Source organism: Pleuronectes platessa, chromosome 10 (assembly GCF_947347685.1).
Source record: "Pleuronectes platessa chromosome 10, fPlePla1.1, whole genome shotgun sequence".
NCBI classification, from domain to species: Eukaryota; Metazoa; Chordata; class Actinopteri; order Pleuronectiformes; family Pleuronectidae; genus Pleuronectes; species Pleuronectes platessa.
Window position 1 is genome coordinate 12,814,184 of NC_070635.1, and position 21,803 is coordinate 12,835,986.

General features: G+C 41.9%; 1 protein-coding gene and 1 long non-coding RNA gene across 9 annotated transcripts in view; both read left to right on the forward strand.

Moving 5' to 3' along the window:
- Window positions 1-2,035: 2,035 nt before the first annotated feature.
- Window positions 2,036-3,595, forward strand: LOC128448906 (uncharacterized). The gene is made up of 2 exons (XR_008339821.1): window positions 2,036-2,119; window positions 3,353-3,595. It is a non-coding gene; the product is annotated as an uncharacterized LOC128448906 (long non-coding RNA).
- Window positions 3,596-5,259: 1,664 nt separating this feature from the next.
- The window catches only part of LOC128448899 (uncharacterized), a 31,989-nt gene continuing 15,445 nt past the window's right edge, over window positions 5,260-21,803 (forward strand). For 6 of the 8 annotated variants that reach the window (XM_053431751.1, XM_053431753.1, XM_053431754.1 and 3 more), the window contains exons 1-14: window positions 5,260-5,795; window positions 13,616-15,048; window positions 15,434-15,733; window positions 15,838-15,942; window positions 16,477-16,595; window positions 16,879-17,097; window positions 17,216-17,303; window positions 17,610-17,762; window positions 18,329-18,426; window positions 18,852-19,024; window positions 19,108-19,215; window positions 19,808-20,011; window positions 20,224-20,349; window positions 20,499-21,326. In XM_053431751.1, the coding sequence (XP_053287726.1) occupies window positions 13,624-15,048; window positions 15,434-15,733; window positions 15,838-15,942; window positions 16,477-16,595; window positions 16,879-17,097; window positions 17,216-17,303; window positions 17,610-17,762; window positions 18,329-18,426; window positions 18,852-19,024; window positions 19,108-19,215; window positions 19,808-20,011; window positions 20,224-20,349; window positions 20,499-21,326 (3,946 nt within the window). In that variant the 5' untranslated portion in view covers window positions 5,260-5,795; window positions 13,616-13,623. The remainder of the gene's footprint in view (window positions 5,796-13,615; window positions 15,049-15,433; window positions 15,734-15,837; window positions 15,943-16,476; window positions 16,596-16,878; window positions 17,098-17,215; window positions 17,304-17,609; window positions 17,763-18,328; window positions 18,427-18,851; window positions 19,025-19,107; window positions 19,216-19,807; window positions 20,012-20,223; window positions 20,350-20,498; window positions 21,327-21,803) is intronic. The other 2 variants (XM_053431757.1, XM_053431758.1) reach the window with 2 other exon arrangements.

Genomic DNA, 21,803 nt, shown 5'->3' on the forward strand with positions numbered 1-21,803 from the left:
GCTTAATTACCTAATTTACATCACATAAATAAACATAAATAATCATAGTGGCCATCTTAGAAAACAGTTACAAATGTCAGTGATAACGTGACATACTCATCTAAAGCTTTGTGTTAAATGTTAGAAAAAGACTGAAACTGGGGCACTCTCTGATACACAGCTGAAAAATTATCACAAGGTCATAATTTATTAGTAATGTACCACACCCCTGTTTTGGAGGGACACAGAAAAAAGCAGTAGTGATCATGTATTTTAGTGAAGAGACATGAGAAGCAGCCACTATCTCGACCAATCATTTGCTCAAATCCAGTAACAATAACTACCACACTAACAACTGTTAGTTTGGTTTAGTTCCTCCAGGTGACTATAAAAATAAGTACTTATGTGTACTCAGATTGAAGTACTGCCTAAACATAATAAGCAGCCACTTCCCTTCACCTCCACACATGCACACACGAACAGCGTCTCCCCCGTGTGGAGCCACCAGTACCGTTTGAAAACAAGTTGGTACACATGAAAGGGGGCGGATTTTTTTTTTTTTCTTATCTGAGACTTATTTGTGAAGGAGCACTGTAAAACTGAGAGAAAATCCTGAAGTCGATCTAATTCGTAATGTTCGAACACACATTATAATTACATGAATCAGAATCAGAATCAGAATTATTTTTATTGACATGTATATTTGCACATACAGGAAATTGCCTTGGTGTGGTTGGTGCACTGTACAAACAACAATATAAAAACAACAATAGAACAACAATATATACAGTAAGAGAGTTATGGGCACGTGCGGTTCTAAGGTGTAGAGATTGGTGATAGTGTCAATAATATATAAACAAATGCAGCAAAAGAGTTGCCTCTATTTTGTACAAAAAGGGCATTGTTCATTTAAAAGATAGAACACTATTCTCATCACTTTTCCTTTGGGGCATTTAGTCTATATAATGTTCTGCGGATTACTTATACCAACAGCCACATAAGTCGATATTATATAGATATCATTATGTATGTATAAAGAACAGCTAGAAAAGAGGTGGAAGGTGAAATGCAATTAGAACTGGGAGAGGGGCTCCAGCAAATCAGGTACATCTGAAGCTTCTGTCCAGAGCAGCGCTGTCCTAGGAATATATAGGAACAGTTATAAAACAGTGCAGAACCCTGCCAGGCCTCTAGTAGAGTATCAGAAAAGACATACATAATATTATTACATTTAGCTGACGCTTTTATCCAAAGCGACTGACAATAAGTGCATTCAACCATGAGGGCACAAACCCAGGACAACAAGAACAAAGAAAGTAAAATTTCTTCAAAAAAGCAAAACTACAAAGGGCTATAAGTAAGTGCCATTTAAGTGCTACTAAATTGTTAGTTTCAAAATGTTATCAAGGTATGTTTTTAGTTTGCGGCGGAAGATTTGTAAACTTTCTTAATATATCAAAATACTAATGATATTCAAATAAAATAAAATGGGATAAAAAAACGTTCTCAACTTGAAAAGAAGGCCAAAGAGAAGAGCTGTGTGGGGCACATTTCACATGGAGTGGTACGTCCAGGAGCAGCTGAGCTCAGCTCTCCAGGGGGTTCTGTGGAATGAGCATGACGCAGGTGTAATATGGTTCCTCTTCTCCTTTCCTGTTCATGTCTGAAAATGTCTTTAGACTAGCATGGTGTGTGTGTGTGTAGGCTGGGGGGGCTGCTAAAGCAAGGGCCCCTCAAAATGTCTGTGCACGTCCCTGCCCTCGAGGTTATCCCCTTATCAGCATGGCGACCACAAACTCCAAAACAAGAACCATGTCACCTGACGCCTCCAGGGTGTGAGACAAGATTCAGGTCAGCGCTAAACACCTTAAGATGTGTCTAGGTAACAAATCCCCTGGCTGTGAGGATGCATCTGCCTAAGAAGTGTAATCTGTGACTGATGGGAAGCTGCAGCCTCCACCTCCACCTCTGATCTCCTCCACACTTAGCTCTCCTCCTCCTCCCCCCTGCTCGCTGCTTCGTCATTCGCTGCTGCGTCACCGCCTCCGTGAGGAAACACCGACCGAGCGTCTGCGGGTTCCTGTTTGGAGGAAGCACCGGAACCGCGGCGCACAGGTGGAGCAGGAGGGTGAACACACAGGTAGGTCTCCCTCACACCGCCGCTGCCATCTTTATGACCCGCACTTTTTTATTTGCTTCTTCTTCCTCTTCTTCCTCTTCTTCCAGCGACTTGTTTTTTGTGTGTGCGGTTCGTGTGGAGTTCACCGCGGTGTCGTATTTAGAGGGATTATGTCCAACGCGACAGGGTCAGAGGCTATTTGTGCTGTTAGCCTACATACAAACCAACACACAGGACTCCTAACATGATGTGGTGTTGGAGGACATGATTTCAAAATAGGTGGTCGACTTGTTGTCATGTTTCATCGGCTCCGGAGACGCCTGGGCCCCAAAACACTTTGATAAACCAGATAATAGACTGTACCCAACTTGTCTTATCACGTGAGACAACATTTAAAAAGGCTTATAGGAATAATTTAAGTGCACAGGCTGGGAAGGACGATATGGGATCTGACAATATATCAGTTGATAACAATAATTATCACGATAAATGGCTCATTTGCACTTTTTCTTAGTATAAATACTGATTCTTTCTTCCTATCTTTCTTATCTTCGCAGATAAATGTGGTCTTCCCCATGTTTACAATCTGTATAAGAATTATATATATATTGGGCCTTTTTTGGTTTCCCCTCAGTTTTTTCTGTTATCAAGATGATGCTGGAACTATTTTCTCTACGCTCACAGAACTTTTAATGTTCAGATTCAGACCCTTCAGCTATGTGAGAAATTAATAGCTGTTTCATTATTTATATAGCATCTTCCAAAACACAATCACAAGGTGCTTTGCAATTAAAAAATAGAAATGAAGATTTGAAAGCAATTTAAAGATCACACTGCTTTAGACTACAGAAGACCACAACTGGTAAGTTCAGAGCTAGTAAATAAATAAATAGAAATACAAAGTTGGAGGGGACCCTACACTCCAAGTCCTGAGAGAGATTTAAATGAGATCTCCTCAGGTTGTTGAAAATGCAATTAAATGTTCACCTGAATTCTGTGTGATGTCGCCGATTTGATTTAACTCTGTCCTTTCACGTTAATAAAATAAGTGTGTTGCTGCTCTGACTCTTCCTCTCTCTGTCTCTCTCTCTGCCTCTGACCTGCTCACACTCTCTGGGACTGACCGTGCTTTGAACAATGGCCTTCTACACGGACATAATGTGAGTATCAAATACCATTTAAGCTCCATTGTCGCCATGATCCCACTCAACCATTGAATATATGGATTTACTCTCATGTACAACACACACGTAGTAACAATTGTTTGACCTTCATAAAAACTATACATACAGATCAGTTCAGAATATGATTTGACCATTTTAATGAGATTACACTCTTCAGTGGCGGAGAAAAATACCATTTTATATTCAAAGCTTTTCAGTCGTTCAAAAATATTGTTGTAAATTGAATCTTGATTAATTTGATGTGATGGAATTTGACTGCAGATTCCATCAGTATCCTCTGAATTGCATTGTATAAACTGCAGATGCCTGTTTACATGTTGTCTATTCCTTCACTGATTTGAGTGAGAAGAGGTTGGTATTGAGAGGGCTATTTCTCCACCATGACTATTTCATCCTATAAGAAAAAAAATTGATTTACATTATTTTGTGTTTCGTTTATAATTGCAAATATATAACATTATTTGTGATGTTCTGGCTAAAAATGAGTGGGACAAATCATTGTGAAAGAATCCCAGTGATAACCTGTAGCTGAGTTTATGGTGAATATTCTTTCTGACCTGCTGTCGTCCACATCAGACTGTTTTGGGAGGAGTAGAAAATATGTGACACCCTCAGGCATCTGGAGGCAAACACATCTTTATCTCTCATGAACACACGTTCCCAGCATGCATCACAGCTCGGTGTTAATGTAGAGTAGTGTTGGCGGGGATTCCGTCTCTTGAGACAAATATTTAATGTTGGACTATATTATTAATATATATTTTTATTAAAAGTCATATTTATATCAAGATTAGACTGTGTATTGGAAGATTTTTGAATCTGTTTTATAATGAAGTGCTGTCGAGTAAGAGAGAAATAGAAAGATAGTTTTAAAGTCCCATCACAGTATCTTTTTAGTCAGATCAGCAAAATGGTTGTAAAAAGTTCATTGAGTCACCATCTCTCCACCAGGTGGCAGTGTAATGTAAGACAACCTGAGCATTTGCAGTAGCGTCAGCTGATCAAACACAATACAACATGCACTTAGCTGGACTGGACTGTCGACTGCAATTTGTTCAGTGTGCTGTGAGGCCCGCGGCTTGGAACAGTCTTTTTTAAATCTCAGACGAGATTCAAGTGTGTGAATATTCATATAAAATGATTTACTAATCTGTAACATTACTTTGCTTCATCGGTGGATGCAAATATTATGGTAGTTTAATAGTAGGTGCAACATTTTTTTTTTCACAATTTATTAGGGGGAAATTGTCCTGTCTTGTTCTCTGAATTGGGTTGATGCACGTGACATAGTTAATCTCCAAAACATCATATCCTGAATCTTTCCATTTGAGAAAACATCATGTTGTTAGGTTTAAAGTCTCTAAGGTGTGAGAGAATTCAAGCTAAAGAAGAGGGTGGGGCAGAAACATGGAACATTCCAGGTTCATGAATTCTTCATAACATAATGGTGCTTTATGAATATTGATGCCCTGTTACCATCTATCCCGTTAGTGCTTTTGAGAGCTCAGATTCTGAGCACAAATGAAACCCCTGCAACCATGTCTCCAACACATGCACTCAAAATTCACATTTAAAGCATTTTCAGGCACATTTTGTTTTACATAAGATTCGGCGGGGAGGGGGAAGGCTGCACGGTGTGTCTGTGTGTGAGACGCGTACCCAGATGCGATATTGAAAGTCAAAGGGAGATGAATTGGGTGGAAGTGGTATGGGACGTTATATAATCACTGAGTGATGGAGCCAGGGAGGGATAAAGATGTTCCAAACAAACATAACCCCCATGCACTCAGCTGGCGTAAAGCTCTGCACTGTTGTGTGTGTGTGTGGGTGCGTGTGTGCATGTTCGCCTGTGACCAAATGGGGGGGGAGGGGGGGAGGGGAGAGTGACAGAGTGACAGAGTGACAGAGGGGGAAAGAGAGTCAGTTTTTTGGGGGTGTGTGCTGCGTGAGTGAGTCGTCTCAGAGTCTGTGGCTCCAGTCTGTTGTTGTCTCAAGGGACAGTGGGTCTGTGAGTGCTGCTCCTCTTCTCCTCCCCTCTCCACTCTGTCTCTCCTCACTCTCCTGGGTCCAGCTCGACACCTGCTCCTTGCAGTATAGGCGCAGGGCAGGGCAGGGGTATCTAAGCAACTGGAGGCGACGCAAGTGGCTTCACATCATTTTTGTTTGTGTCCCTCGCTCTTCCGCTCTATCCTGACTTCCTCACTCCACCTGAAACCAAAGCGGAGGAAAACAGACTATTCAACTACACCCAGAAGTCGGATTTTCCTTGTTTCTTCCCTGTGTTCTCTGTCTCAGTAAATGTTTAACAGCAGCATGTGTGAAAGCTCCCGCTCAGTGAGCAAAGTCTAAAGTGAAAGAAAAAAAAAATGCCATTATTGACTGTCCCTCTGCTAGAGAGGTATCTTTCACTTTTCTTTCTTATCGTTAGGCTTCTCTCGTTTTTCTTGTAAACTACTTTCGGACTTTAAAACAAGTCGAAATCGTCGGACTTTGGGGAAGTAACCTTAACACTGGTAAGACTTTTTCTTCAGTGAATGGCAGATAAATTGGCCAGAAATGACATGTGACACTGCTGTGCACGCCACATGAACTTGTATCTGTGAGACAAAGGTGATGGTGCCTTACCCCATGTGGTTAGGAGAATAATGAACCCCCTTGCTTCCCCCCTTCTGCCTCTGTGAGCCCTAATGGGGTCAGGCAGATGGGTGGGGACCATGCCGGGGTCCGTAAAGACAGCTTCTCTGTATGTGTGTGTGTGTGAGTGATTAGACGCACATGTTTGTTTTGCGATTTTAGATTTAGATAAGACGTGGTATCCTCATACACAGTATTTTCAGCTGTTACCTCTTTCCACATTTAAAAGTGAGCCTCTCTCAATATCAATCCACTTGGCTCAGGGTTGCGCTCCTCACAGCCTCATACTGTGCAGATGAATGCACCGTGTTGTTGCTTGAAAAAGACTGGGCCGGACTCACTGTTGTATTCCTGTTGCCTGTCTGCCTCCCTCCCTCCTCTTTTATGGACATTGCTCTTTGTTAATGATTGTACTCTCTGGCCTTCCTCCATGCCTGCTGGGACTTTTTGTAATGAGGCTTTGTGCATTGTTCCAACTCGGTGATGACTTGTGAATTCAAAGTGGACAATTGATATAAATATTTGCTGTGGTCCGCAGAAAATATGCACTCGATGATGGTGGTGGAGAGAGCACATACGCAGATTTAGAAAGTTTAGGATTACTTGTGTAGATTACTGCAGGGATCTCAGAGTGAACGTGTGTTTCTCTAATGCAGTTGTATATATTTAGAGGCATGGGGCACTTCTAATCAGTGTCACTTTATAATTGCCTGCTCTTCTCCACTTCGGACATGTGGTGTGTGTGTATGTGGACTAGGTATTCCTCATGTTGTGGGGACCTAAATCTGTGTACACAGTCACATTACGGGACTTGTCTCCTCACTGGGGACAAAGAGCAAGTCCCCATAACGTAAATCATTACATTTTAAAGGGAAGACATGTTTACGTTAAGAATAAAGTTAAGTTTGGGTTAAAACGCTGCCCTCTTAATGAGTGCTACGAGGGGAAACACCACAATAAATCATATCATGGAATAAGGTTTTTAAAGGACCACCGACTCAGGTGGGGCAGGAGGAGATAAGGCCTGTTATGTAATTACTCAGGGTTCAAGATTGCTGAATGTTAACATGACATAAAGACGATTTAACTAATAAATAAGAGTGAATAGATAAAAAGAGCTTACCATTCTAAAAGAACAGAAATTGAAAGTGAGCACACATTGAAATAACAAATATGGCATGATAAAATAGTACCTACATATTTGATTAGTTCAAACAATAAAGTAAAATGTAATAAGTGCTAATCATCACCCATTTGTCTTAAAAATACAAAGTGAGATGATAAACAAGTGCTAAAACACACCAATAATAACAGAGCAAACAGAAAAGGTATTATGTTTGCCTATGAAAAGGTGTAGGGTTATAAGGTTAAAGTGTGTCTCTAGGAAATCAATGTAGGTCAATGCAATGTGTGCGTGTGTGTCCAGATATTCCCCATGTTGTGGGGACCTAAAATCAAGTCCCCATATAGTATGGAGACGGCTATTGCGTGTGCGCGTGTCGATGTGCGTGTGTGTGTGCGTGTGTGTGTGTGCGTGTTCTCCTCGCCTCTCCGTTGGTCAGCTCCAGTCCGGGTCTCTCTGAGGCTCCGCCCCTTTACGAGCATCGGACACCTCCGGCACAACAAAGCATGTGCGGCTCCGCAACGTTGTCTCTCCTGTGAACGAGCGGAATATATCTGGATTTTGTGGGACTTGTTTTTAGCGCAGTTTGCTTCTCGCAGTGACGCGAACCCCAGAGAAGGTAAGACGAGCATTTTAAAAAGACGCGCGCTTCCCCCGCGGTGCAGGACTAGTTAGTGTTTGTTTGTTTTGTGGGACATTCGGCGCCATTTTCGTACACAGATTTGTTTAAATACCCTGGCACGTTGGCTCCGATTCAGCCCTGCAAGGCTCTGCGGTTTGGAATTAAAAAGCACAGGGTGGAAGTCGTATTGCGTGTTATTGCTAAAACCAATTCAACCAATATAACTCCCAGTATTGTCCAGTTTGAAAGAGCGTGGCAGTAGATACAGAGCATCCTCGTGAAGGTTAGTGGAGGATACGAGCCGAGATGTGCGACTTGTTTGTGTGGAAATGAATGGACCAGTTATCACTCTGCTAAAAGAAACCACCTAGTTTGTTCATCGTAAACCACAAAACTCACCTCAAACTGTTTGAGTATTATTAAGATTTTCATTATTATTTTGCCATTTTTAGATTTAAATGTTAATACAAACCTGAACCGATGAGTCTGAAATACAGCGTAACAACAAATATATTATTGTAAATAAGTAATGTAATATCTTATAAAATGTGAATGAGGACTATATGGGAGAAAAAATTGCCTCAATTATGGCTGAGCAATAAAACAATATCGATAAATACTATTGATATATATCGAAAAGTCACTTATGTGCAAACACAGTGAAGAGGTAAAACACACAACTGATCTATGCCAGAACTGTCAAATGTTTAGTTGTTTATCTAGTGTCTAAGTTTAAACCCACAACCTTCACTCAGGTGCAAAAATCTGTCTTTAAACTTAAGAGGAAATAAAATGTGACCTTTATTGTGATAATTAACGATATCTACTGATATGAGCAACCTTTTCTTGCTTACATTTTTGGCGGTATTGCCCAGCCTTAGCCTCAATGCTTGGCGTGATAAAATTCAAAATCCTAAAAATAACATAATGAGTTGGCAGGAGGTGACGTGCTTGTTATATTTCACTGCCCTGTAATTGTACGGGTGTTAATTAGTCACTGTTCGGGATGATTCATGTGTGTCCCCCTTGTGTCAGTATGTCTCGGAGGTGAGGGGAGGTGTGGTTGTTGTTTTGAAGAACACGACTGCTGAGATGTTCAGAGGTTTTTGGCCTTTTCATGCAGAGACAGCTCTGCTCTTCGGATTCCATTTTCTGCTCGACATAACTTGCTTTTACTCCTGGATGGGCGTATGGGTTAAAAATATCCATCTTCGCTGGAGGGCAATGTATGTGTGTTCTTGTGCATGCACATGCCTACCCTAGAACACACTCAGGGAGAAACTCATCCAATAAGCCTTGTCTCCATTGATGATACTGCTGGATATATATAGTCAGATAATCTTTTATGAAGCGCTGCAGATATGACGTAGGAAGGACGAGGGAGAGACAGAGGCAGCGGTAGTGTGAGGTGGACTGGGAAGTGCTTGCATGAGCGGCAGAAGTAAACACTGTGGTTAAAAAATGACAAAGAGATAAGACCTGGGCGCTCGGTGTGTCCTCCACTGCTGAATCAGCAGTGGTGTAATGTGAATACAGAGCTGCTGAAGTGAAGCTGGAGGATGTTTTTGGCTCTGCTTTGTGAGAGTGAGGTCATCATGGTCCCAGAGGAGCCTGCTGGTGTTAATCCTCTTTTGGGAGTTATGATGCATTCGTGCAGTTTAGACGTCTACTCCGATGTATGAGCATTACTAAATGGGCAACAGACTCCACAACAGATTCCTGTGGACTTTTCCCCATGAATCAGGGAGTGCTTGGATTTGACTGTAAGACCATGTAAGAAGAAAAAAAACATCCATTAGCAGAATTCTTTTATTTTAGTAAAATATATTGAGTAACAATACAGGACAAATTTTTGTTCCATTATTGAATTCTACAAAACAATATATCTGTAAGGGATTTGAATTTTGTGTTATCCAAAAACAATTCACTGATGCACAGACACACTGTTCCTTCAATGTGCTGTGGCTGAGGTCAGGTTGGAAATGGATCCAGAGATGCTTTCAGGGCGACCGCAGTAAATCAATCTAGCTACTTCATTCTTTTCCCATGTTGGTTCATGTTACAGCACCGGGCTCACAGACCATCTGTCTGTATTGATTAGTTCAGAGGTGGGTTTGGCGTAGGTTTACACAGTGAGCTCGACTCAAATAAACCTTTGCAGCCCCAGTTCCCACAAGAGAGACAGTGTCACAGAATCTCTCAATATAGTGTTTCATTCAAAGTTTTGTCGCTTTTTTAAAATCCACATCCAGCATTTGTTGTTTTTTAGTAGAATAATTAAGATGAAGGAAATATATGCACCATCAAGACTTCAGCTCTTGCCTATTTTGTGCGTTGATGTTGCTGGGCGGACCTGTGTGCGTTAGCTCAAAGTACAGAGAGTTTAGCCTGGCACGTGTTCGTGTGTATGTAGACATGTGTTTGTCTGTGTTTACTTAGAGGGTTTAATAGGAGTCACCATGTGGCCAGAGGTCTGATATGTTGGCCCTTTCCTTCATTTCTGATGATTTTCAGCCAGGTAGGCGGGGCCCCACATAAAACCATGAATCAGCACAGCTGATCGCCACTGTGCTTCTGCCAGCTCTTCTCCCTCTCCCACACCCACAGACACACATGCAGAGATGCGCACACACCCAGGAGGCAGACTGAGAGACAGAGAAGCAAAGTGGGGGGAGACAGTGAGATAGATTCTGCAGGCAGGTAGATAGATGGAGATAATCTTACTTGGTCACTTGGGGGCTGATTAACTCTAAACTCCTTCTAATTCCTTAAGCCTGCTCTCAGTACCCAGGAAACCTGCTTTCTTTACGTCCAAGTGTCCCCACAAGGTAAAGTTATTTTGGAAATTGACAGTCACTGGATGATATTGGTGATGAACGAGCAGTGAATTAATTTAAAACAAATTGCAGATTCCCCTGCTTTCTTTAAAACAAGACTATAAATTCAGTACTGTGTGTTTGTGTCTGTGCACACATGTATGCTCATGTGCATATGCGTGTTGTGTTCAGTGCACTGTAAACAGAAATAGATGTGAGCTTGTCTGTAAAGGCTAACTAATGAGTCCCTGCATCCTGGGCACAAGCAGCTATTTATATACTGAATCTCCTCCTCCTCTGCTGCAAGCTCTCCCCCATTCAGTTCTCTCATCATGTTTCATCAAAACACATTCACACAGCAGCAAATAATGTAAACCATTCAAGTGTCTAGACAAATTCTTATGTTTTAAAACCTGATGACTTGGGTTAGCAGCGAATTAGAGTTGGTTTTGGTGTTAGTTGCAGTCAAGGCATTGAGTTAACAATTCAAACTTTTTTTTGCCAACGCCGTAAATTTAAGCATATAAAATATTTAATTTCCCCCAAAACAATCAATTTAAATTTCTCATTCCCTTAAGTAAAATTCCCTGAGTCAAATAAAAGCTCTTTAGATTTAAAATGAGCTTCCTGTGGGAAAATGGAATTTAATCAAAGGTCACATTAACTTTAAATCAGAATCCTGGTTTAACTCCAGCCCTGGTGTTTGCACCTGATCCAGCAGCTTTTTGCATATTCTCAATCTAGCTGGAGGGCGGCCTACTTCATCTATAATTCAGCTCATTAGAGACGCTAATTATGTAATATTCAGGGCAGATCTTTTTTCTTCAGAGTATGACAATATTTCATCTAATTACCGCCACATGAAAAAAAGAAATACGTTTCATATTATGAGAGATTGATGCTATATTGAGAGATCCAGTTGCTGCTGCTGTCTCAATCAGTCATGATGCAGGTTAGACCTGCTCAGCTGGCTGATGGCAGAGATGTTAGATAGGAAACACAAAATGGAGGAGGCAGCAGACACAAGCTCAGCTGGTCCATTAGGAGCAAGTCTGTTTCCTGACAATCAGAATTGAGATGACAGAGCATTGAAAGACCCAGAGGAGCCCATGAGCAGTGATGCATACCGGCGTGTGTGTGTGTGTGTGTGTGTGTGTGTTGTGACCTAGGGAATAGGCCTATGGGGGGTCTTGTGGGGGGAAGGGTTGGCAGGATTAGTAATAGTGTGCAGCACAGTTATTGGTCACTGGACACAAACAATGGGAGGGCTAAAGAGGATTTGGTCTCTGTGTGTGTACCCCCTCCTCCTCTCCTGCTGTCCTGCAGTGCCACTGGGAAGTGTATGGTATAGAGGGCGAGGCTGCACTACCCTTTTGGGCGGCCCTGTACATCTGGAAGACCGGCCTGCCCGCCTGTCTAGGACGTACCCTCCCCCCACCGCCATACAAGGCAGGGTTGGGACTTGAACTACATATGGAAGAGACAAACACAGCCACATTAGTCACAAGACCCAGTCCAGACAGGATGCGTGCATGTCTCATTAAAGTTAAGAATTGATTGTGATGTGAGCCACCGTAAGTGATCTCACTTAGAGGAGGAGGAGGTGTCTTGTTTGTTTGTGTGTGTGTTTGCATAATACCTCCAGTGTATTTCAGTGTATTTGTGTGATTTAATTAGCTGGTTAGAAGTTTCTAAATATACCTGATTGGTCCTTGAGCTGCCACATTGATACAAAATCATGTCCATTAAACTCAGTCCTTGAACTCTGACTAACATCGGTGGCGAATGTAAGTCATTGAGAAAGGTATGGTTGCAGAACTTGATCTCAACTATATAAATGCATAAATACTGTTATTCTGAGGCTGCTACTGATATCGAAATATAAAAACAAACATTTTCAATAAGGTTCCTTTATATTTGTTTTTAAATCCATGAACAATTCGAATTTCTATATTAAAATTTCTAGTTACTGGTGTATAATGTGCGACATACTTATGTAAATGATGATTTTGATATATGTGATAAATAACATATTAGATTAGAGATAATTCATCAGCTGGGTTCTAATATATACATTTTTGATATTGTTTATTGTTAAAATACTCAGTAAGGAATTTCTGTTTTCGAATAACCCAGGGAAGATGTATCCACACATCTATGTAAAAATCATTCAAATTCTATTTAGCAATTATGCAGATCCACCTCTCTGTAAACACAAAAGAAACTCTCGAGATTTAAATCACTCCAATGTGTAATATCATCCCGTCACCTGTTTCTGTGTGTGTATGTAGAAGCCTGAGTTGACCTCTGCAGGGGGGGGCGTGTTCGAGTTGAGGAGCCAGGCATGCTTGGCGTGGATGATCCCTCCGATGCTAATAGGGAGCTCTGAAACAAAATGCCTCCTTTGTGTCAGTGAGATTTAATGAGTCTGTGATCGGCTGTGTTGTGAGCTCGCCCTCGGAACTCAATGTAGACACAGACACTCTTTAACAAGGAGGGCCATTGTGTGATGAAGTAATGTGTGCGTGTCTTTGTGTGTGTGTGTGTGTGTGTTTGAGTTAAAATATAATCTATGGTGGGCTTCATGTTTAATAGAATGAATATCTGCTCAGAACAGGCAGCCAACAATACATTAAGCAGGAATGTAAATTACTTATTGTCATATTACGCATGGTAAATTGCTCTTGATTGGAGCTGCAGCTAAAATTATAACGTATTGAGAGGGATGAAGCATGCATACAGATTAGACTATTAATATGGAATTTTTTTTTTCTAAATTAGTTATTTTAACCTTTTAGATTAAACACAATGGCATGTGTAGCGTTAATATTTGTTGTTTGCAACTTATTTCAATATTGAATAATCTGCTGATTACTTTTTTTTAATCGATGGTTTAACAGTTTGATCTGTAAAGTCGGGAAAAAGTCCCTTAGTTAGCTAAAGGCTTGTTTTGTTCAATCACAAATATGTAAGCATCACATATGGTAAGCGTATAGTTCAGTCCATGCTTTGTAATGTTGGCTACACAGCAACTAATAGTCCACTGCTCCTAATCTTGTTTGATGTGTTCCAAGTATAGCCGCGCTGTGCAGTGTCACACTCTGTCCAGCCCTGACTCCCTTCTGTTGTCCTTCGCAGTGGCTACCATGACAACAGAGGCAAGTGCGGTGAGCGAGGCGGACACTGAGGGCAAGCAGAAGGCCAGCGGTGCCGAACCCGAGCCCGAATCCGAGAACAAACAGAAGCCTGAGGCGGCTGCGTCTGAGCCGGAGGGGGAGCAGTCGAGCAGCCAGAAGGCCCAGGAACAGGCCTCCGAGCCTGGGGCCGCTAACGTCGCTACCTCACCTGAGGAGGAGCAGGTGAAGCCTCGTACCCGGACCTCCGCTGGCAAAGGCCTTTCTCGCCTCTTCTCATCTTTCCTCAAACGGCGTTCACAATGCTCAGAGGGTGAGGGGTTTGAGGAAGAGAAAGCCAGGGAGGAAAAGGCGGATAAGGAGGAAAAAACTGACACGGCGGTAGAAGAGAAGGTGGAAGAGGTGAAAAGTGAGGACAAGGAGGCTAAAGCAGAAGTTGAGAAATCTGAGGTCAAAGAAGAGAAAAAGATAGAAGAGGAACAAAAAGAACAAAAGAAGAAGGAGCCGGCAAAGGTTGAGAAGAAGGGCAGTAAAAGGAAAAAGAAAGAGGCCAAGAAGAAAGCGGAGGAGAAGGAAGTGGAGAAAGTGAAAAAGGATGAGGTGAAAAATGAAGAGGAACCTGTGAAAGAGAAAGAAGAACCAACAGAGGAGGAGAAAGAATTGCGTTCTGCTGAAACAAAGGAGGAACAACCAGAGACTAAAGATGAAGAAAATAAGCCGACTGCTGAAGTAAAAGACAAGGAGGCAGAGGTGGAACAGAAAGAGGTGGAACAGAAAGAGGAGGAACAGAAAGAGGAGGAACAGAAAGAGGAGGAAAAGATTGACAACAAGGTGACAAAGAAAAAAGAGAAAGAAGAAAAGGTAAAGAAGAAGGAAGAGGAAAAAGCCAAGAGGAAAGCAGAAGAGGAAGGAAGAGCGAAGAAGAGAGAGGAAGAGAAGGCCAAGAAGAGAGAGGAAGAAAAATCCAGAGAGGCCGAAAAAGCCAATAAGAAGGAGGAGGAAAAGGCCAGAGAGGCCGAAAAAGCCAAGAAGAGAGAGGAGGAAAAGGCCAGAGAGGCCGAAAAAGCCAAGAAGAGAGAGGAGGAAAAGGCCAAAAAGAAAGAGGAGGAGAAAGCGAAGGAGGAGAAAGCAAAGAAGAAAGAAGAGGAGAAAGCAAAGGAGGAGAAGGCAAAGAAGAAAGAGGAGGAGAAACCAAAGGAGTCGGAAAAAAAAGTAGAGGCAAAGAAGAAAGAGGAGGAAAAAGAGAAGGAGGAGAAGCCAAAGAAGGAAGAGGAAAAAGGGAAGAAAAAAGAGAAGGGAAAGAACAAAGGGAAGAAGGAGGCCAAAGGAGCCAGCGAGGAGCAGGTGAAAGCGCCGATCGCTGCTCCAGAGCCGGAGCTCAAAACTGAGCCGGACATCGAACAGGCTCCTGATCAGCACTCGATAAGCAGCACAGAGGTGAGTGAACATTACTTTGGAAAATAGGACATGAATAATTGAAACTTTTCTCTACACACAAATCCATACTGCAGATTTTATTGTAGCAGACAGACCCATGTTTTCTTCCTCCTGTTGAATTTTTTATAATGTGGACAGCCTGCTCAGCGATAGTAACTGTGCTGGTTTATTCTGAATGCTTGGACAAAAATTATCTGTGCTGCTGTGAATTAGCTCATCAACAGCAGCAGTATGTTTACAGTTGTCTCAAGATCTGTAGTTGTTTTAATTTTAGTGCCGTCATCGTTTCCAAAAACAAAAAAAAACAGAAACAGTACATTGTTTTCTCCCAAATTTTTTTCATCTGTCTTCGACATTTTTTAAGTGTCTTGTTTTGACTCATCAGCCAGCTCAGGAGGAACACAAGGAAACAGCGGCAACAAAGAAGGAGCCCGAAGCGGTGGAAGAAGGGAAGGAGGAAGACGTGGAAAAGAAGGAGGAGGAACCAGCGGAAAAGGAGGAAGAAGTTAAAAAAGAAGAGGAAACGGCAACAGAGGTGACAAAGAAGGAGAAGCCTGCAAAAGAGAAGAAAACTGAAAAGACAACTGAAAAGACGACTGAAGAGGCGAAAGGCCCCAAACGCCAGAAAACCATGCAATGCAAAGTCACCTTACTGGACGACACTCTGTTTGAGTGTGAGCTTGATGTAAGAGGCCTCCCTGACTTGTGCACATTCCCATGTGTCTCTCTGGGTTAAATGTCTCTCCAGCTAAACCCCTGTCTCCCACTGTGTTTCTGTTTATCATTTAGAAACATGCTAAAGGCCAGGAGCTTATAACAAAGGTCTACGACCATGTCAACCTGCTGGAGAAAGATTACTTTGGCCTGGGTAACTGGGAAACCCCAACCAACAAGGTATCTTGTTTATTTTTCTCCTCCTGTGCTTTTATCTTGCTCTGCAAAAGAGGAGCCAGATATTATAAATGTCAACTGACATATTTACCTGGACACTAATATGAACCTTATTAAGACAATAGCCTGAATAAGAAACTGCCATTTAAAGATCATTTTCTAATTAACTTAATTAACAGAATTCAGACATGGGAGAAACTCTAGTTATGCCATGTGTAGGACATAATTCAGTTTTTGATTGGGCACAAACATCACAATGGTGACATAATCATAAAAGTCGTTTTATGATTATGTCGTAATGGGACGTATGGGGTTGCGGTTGTACTGTCGGTGTAAGCCATAGTCAGACTATACTGTGTAAGATGTAAACGGGAATATGAATCGAATATTATATTAGCAACTCATAAACCTCATATACGGAGTAATTGTTTATTCAGAATAAGGTCAACAGTCAGATTATGAGTGTCCATGTAAACAGTCACTAATAAGATACTGGTTATGAGAAGATGATACATTTTTTCCTTCTATTTCCTGCAGACATGGCTGGACCCTGCAAAAGAGATCAGGAAGCAGGTTTCAGGTGCCGTTTATGAGTTTACATTCAATGTGAAGTTCTACCCTCCTGATCCAGCACAGCTTACTGAGGACCTCACCAGGTGAGTGTATTGAGTGATAAGAGAATACTTTAGCATTTTGGAAAAACTTATGATTTCCTAATGCTGGACTCACATGTATGTGTTGGAGGCTTCAACCAAAACTCTGCTCATTCACTTTGAATGTGGTGATGTCATGCATTGTCGTACTGCATTGTGGTTCCATTGCATCGCTCTCACCGTAGAAGTGGAACAATAAATGTTATTATTAACTCTCATGAAACACAGAATCAAAGTTTTTATGACTTGAAAAGTGAGCTTATTTGTTCTCTCACATCTTCTCCAGGTACTTTCTATGTCTCCAGCTGAGGAAGGACATCATGCGCGGAATTCTTCCCTGCTCCTTTGTCACACTATCCTTGCTGGGTTCCTACGCGGCCCAGTCAGACCTCGGGGAGTATGACCCAGAGCTCCATGGAGTAGAGTACGTTAAAGATCTGAGTCTGGCCCCCGGACAGAGCAAAGAGCTGGAGGAGAAAGTGATGGAGCTGCACCGCACATACAGGTAATCAAAAGGGATGGGCTTTGTTCAGAGCAATCTACTGTTAATGTAGCCAATTAGTTTCACTAAGTTTAGCCAAGTTTGAGTAATTACAAGACTCTTCTCATCTGTGTGCTTCCAGGTCAATGAGCCCCGCCCAGGCAGACACGTTGTTTCTTGAAAATGCCAAGAAACTCGCCATGTATGGAGTCGACCTGCACCAAGCCAAGGTACAGTGTTTTCTTGAATTGTGTTTAAAGCCTAGATTAATACTTGTTGTTGGTTCCAATGTGCACTGACTTCATTTTTAAAATGCTAGCCATTATTTTGTAACAGCATGTTTGTATTACATCAGCAGCATCCGGATTTTAATTACAAAATTGATGTCAGCCCCCTCACAGAAAAAAAGGAAAGATTAGTAGTGTTTGAAGCTCACTGACCTCAAACTGCATACCCTCATTGTGTGAGAAACTCTGCCCCCTGGTGACTGTTCTCTGGAAGTGCATAACAGTTTCTATCTGTTTTTGTGACTGCAGGATCTGGATGGTGTCGACATTACACTGGGGGTCTGCTCCGGTGGTCTGATGGTTTACAAGGACAAGCTGAGGATCAACCGTTTCCCTTGGCCCAAAGTGCTGAAGATCTCTTATAAACGCAGCAGCTTCTTTATCAAGATCCGTCCTTCAGAGGTAAATCTGAATTCACTTTATTATTTTTTGCCTCATACCAACTCCATCCGCCAACACCCCACCTTGGAATGGTGGGAGGAATTTACTCATACTGGTTATCTATAGTAGGATTTATAGATGGTGTAAACCCACAAGTATTTTAAATGCTAATGTTGAATTGACTACATATGTATTAGAATTATAGTGTTGGATTATTATCCGATTATTATACTTCACATTATTCTGAACCATTTTAGAACTGTTGTGAGCCTGTGTTTGATTTCACAAATTGGTTTAACTTGAATATACAACTGGGTTTATCAATTTGAATTTGGAATTGATTAAAATAAAAGTTAATAGATAGGTTCATAAATTGCATTTCAGTAATTGATACAAGACATTTCTGTAAATTACCCTCTTAATAAATGGTGTTTTATTTATTTAGTGTATTTAATTTTCTTACAGAATTGACATTATCCATTGTTTGTTCTTCGAATCCAGTTCTGGGATAAACGTTTCATTATGCATATTATTACTTGAACATGACATTTTAATTCAAATCTGACTATTTGTTTCCTCACCTACAGCAAGAGCAGTACGAAAGCACAATTGGTTTTAAACTGCCCAACTACAAAGCCTCAAAGAAGCTGTGGAAAGTCTGTGTTGAAAACCACACCTTCTTCAGGTAAGAGCTGGTCACTCTCACCTTGTTTTGAATGACATTTCCCTGCCTGGTAACGGAGGTCAATCGCAGGTTCTGCCTGTCCCTAGATAATTGGCTAACTGGTCTCTAGCCTAATCCCTATATTGGCTCCATTGCAGTTTAACAACAGATGCAGAAGCTACATACACATGGCCCTGACCTTGGAATTAAACCTCCAAAGGTTTTGTCTTCTTAATAAGATAAACAGGTGGTTGCATAACAAAGCAAATTTATTTTATGAAGAGAGTGTAATACCATGAAATATATATATATATATATATATATATATATATATATATATATATATATTTATTTATTTATTTATTTGAACCCCTGGTTTTTGGTTTTGTCAAATGTTTGTCAAGTGTTAGAAGGATGAAAATTTTATTAGTGCATCTGTCCCTCAGGGTTTCAACAGTGGAGCCTCCCTCATCGCGTCGCTTCCTCGTCTTGGGCTCAAAATTCCGGTACAGCGGGCGCACACAGGCCCAGACCCGACAGGCGAGCTCCATGATCGACCGTCCAGCCCCTCGCTTCACACGCTCGGCGAGCAAGAGGCTGTCGCGTAACCTAGATGGAGGTAAATGTGTGAACCAGTTTCGGTATCACTGTACTGACATGTATCTCGAATTTAAAGTTCTGTGACTTGTCTCGCTCCTGCAGCTGGAGATGAGACTCTCCAGTTACTCTCAGCGTCAACAAGGTCTGAGACTGATGATTGGTGGTCGATGCTGGGGTCTGACAGACCTCAGCCTCCTCCTGATTTCCCAGGTACAAGAAACTGGGAGTCCGCCAACGCTTTTTGGCATAGATGCAGCTTTTATTTCATTCTTGCTCCGGACGGCCTCATCGCATCATTTAACGTGCCCATCCTTTCTGGATCATTTGCTTTCATGCTCGTTAACACTTGAAGACATTGTCATTCAGCTTTGGCACAGATGCTTACGTTGTCAGGTAGGTGATCCTATTCTGATGTGCGGATGTCGACGCCCACCTTGGACTTTCCTTGATCCCAGTGTAGCTTGGGTCACTGTGAGTGATCTATGAAACAAAGAACAATGAGTTTCACAAGCACAGGTGCACAAGGGCATTTCCAGTCGTGAGGCTACTCTTCCTCTTTTTTTGGCATTTAAGAAGTTGCTGCTTGATGTGTGTTGCACAACATCTTTCATTTGCTCACTCGCTCATTACTTCTCCAGTTGCTGCCATAAAAGCTTGAACTCTTACCCCTCAAAGAATGAGGCATCTTTCATTCAGCTTTTAACTAACCTCAATTAGTCGTCCGGTACAAACGCTTGGCATCTTGCTTGGTCTCTCCAACAAAACATGACATAACTGCAGTGACCTTGTCATATCTTTGCAGCCAGAGCCGAGTCTAATCAAACCTTCATTCAGTCCTGGGAGGAGGAGCAGTGTTCTGTTCAGACAGTCACAGTGACCCGGCCGGACACTGGTCAGACTGGTTCTCAAACCATCAGCCAAACAGAGGAAGACGAGTGGTCTGCCCAGCTGGATCGCCATCCTCCATTTCCCTTTGTCCAACCTTTTGATTTTGTGAAACAGCAAGGTATCGTCACTTGTAATTTTACAGTGTGGAATCAGGAAAACTAACTTTGCAATCTCTAAAATATCTGCCATATAGCTGTATACATATATATGCTACATTAACCCCAGGGCTTTCTTAGAAGCAACACAGGTGTTACAGTTCTTCTTTTTGCTGTTTGAGAATTTATTTCTTATCAATGGAAGTGCTGAGTATTTTGTCTCTGATTTTATCAGCTGAGCTCAGCTTGACAACCATGAGCTATGAGGACAGGCTCTTGAGTCCTGCACTGAGAGAACAAGATGATTGGTTCCTCTATTTTGACCGAATCTTCAGCCTGTCTTCACTTGTTGAAAAACCATGTAAGTTTCTTACTGTGACTCTTGTGTAGACACTTGACCTGCAAACATTAATGGAACCTGAATGCAATTAATGAAATATCTTTACAGTGTTCCCTGATAAAAAATGTTTTCATGGTTCATAATTTTACTTTCACCTTCGCTCCTCCCAGTCTCTCCCCACGCACAGTTGCAGATCCAGGATAAGGACGAGCAGGAGCTGACCAGTGAGGAGGTTATTGAGAGGCTTCAGGAAATGGGGACCTTGGTGGATAAGCTGATAGAGGCAAATGCTTTGGAAAGGAAGCTAAGGGAAGTGAGGGATTTGGAGGAAAGGCTCGAAGAAGTGGATGAGATGGCAGAGAAACTTCAAGAAGTGATAGAGCAAGAATTAGGGAAGGAGGAGCTAGCGAAGTTAATAAAAGAAAAAGAGGAGGAAGAGGGTGATGTAGAAACAGAAGTACAAGTGGAAGTTATAAATTTCCCTTGTGTGGAGGCAAAAGAGGAGGAAGTGGATGAACTGGAAGAGCAAATCAAGCAGGTATTTTTAAAAGGTTTGTTGCCTGAAGAGTCTGAGGTGAAGCCAGAGGCTGAAAAAGAAGTGATGGATGTGAGTCTGTTAGACGACAGCTTGAGAGAGACGCTACGTCACATAGAAAAGGAATGGCAGGATGAAGTGGAGGAGAAGTTTGCCCCTATAGATGTTGTCAGCACCACATCCGTAGTGGCACAACAGAAGGTGGTGCGCAGGACTAAGAAGAAAGTGACTATTGTAGATGAGAGAGACAAAAAAAAGGAAGATGGAGTAGGCATTCAGGTTCAGACTTTAGCAATATCAGAGGAGAGGTTAGAAAAACAACAGATATGGCTTAAGACAGATGTGCTGGAGGAGAGGACGGAGAGAGAGGTTACAGAGAGGCCTCAGACTGAGGTTGAAGATAAAGATGTCTGGTTCATGTTCTTTGATCGTCCTGCAGATAAACCTCTTTACAGACCACCAGGTACAGTTTTTTTTATTGTGCAAAACAGCTTTAGATCTCTACCAATCTCTTATATTTTAATATCAATAACGTTTCCCCTTTTGCCCTGGTATGCCCTTTACATTGAACAGTCTAATCTGAGACGTGAACAGGTTGGTTACTAGCTCGGTTTGAATGCTCTACCCTTTTTGCGTTTTGTTAAAAGGAGAAATTGATAAAAGTGCTCTCTGTACTGAATATAGTTCTGTATTTAGTGACGGACTTATTGTAGTGCAAGTGACAGTAAAGCTGATCTAAATTATATCTGCTTCACATGTCCTAATGGTGCAATGGGGGGGGGGGGGGCACTGAGGATATCCCAGATGCAGGCTTTTCAATCTCAAAAATAACAAAGGGGAAGCTGCTCAGAGAGTACATACTGAACCCACTTCTTCCTTTGGTCTTGCTCTAATGGAAATCGATTTTTGCGTAATCCTGCATACAGACAAAAATGAAAGA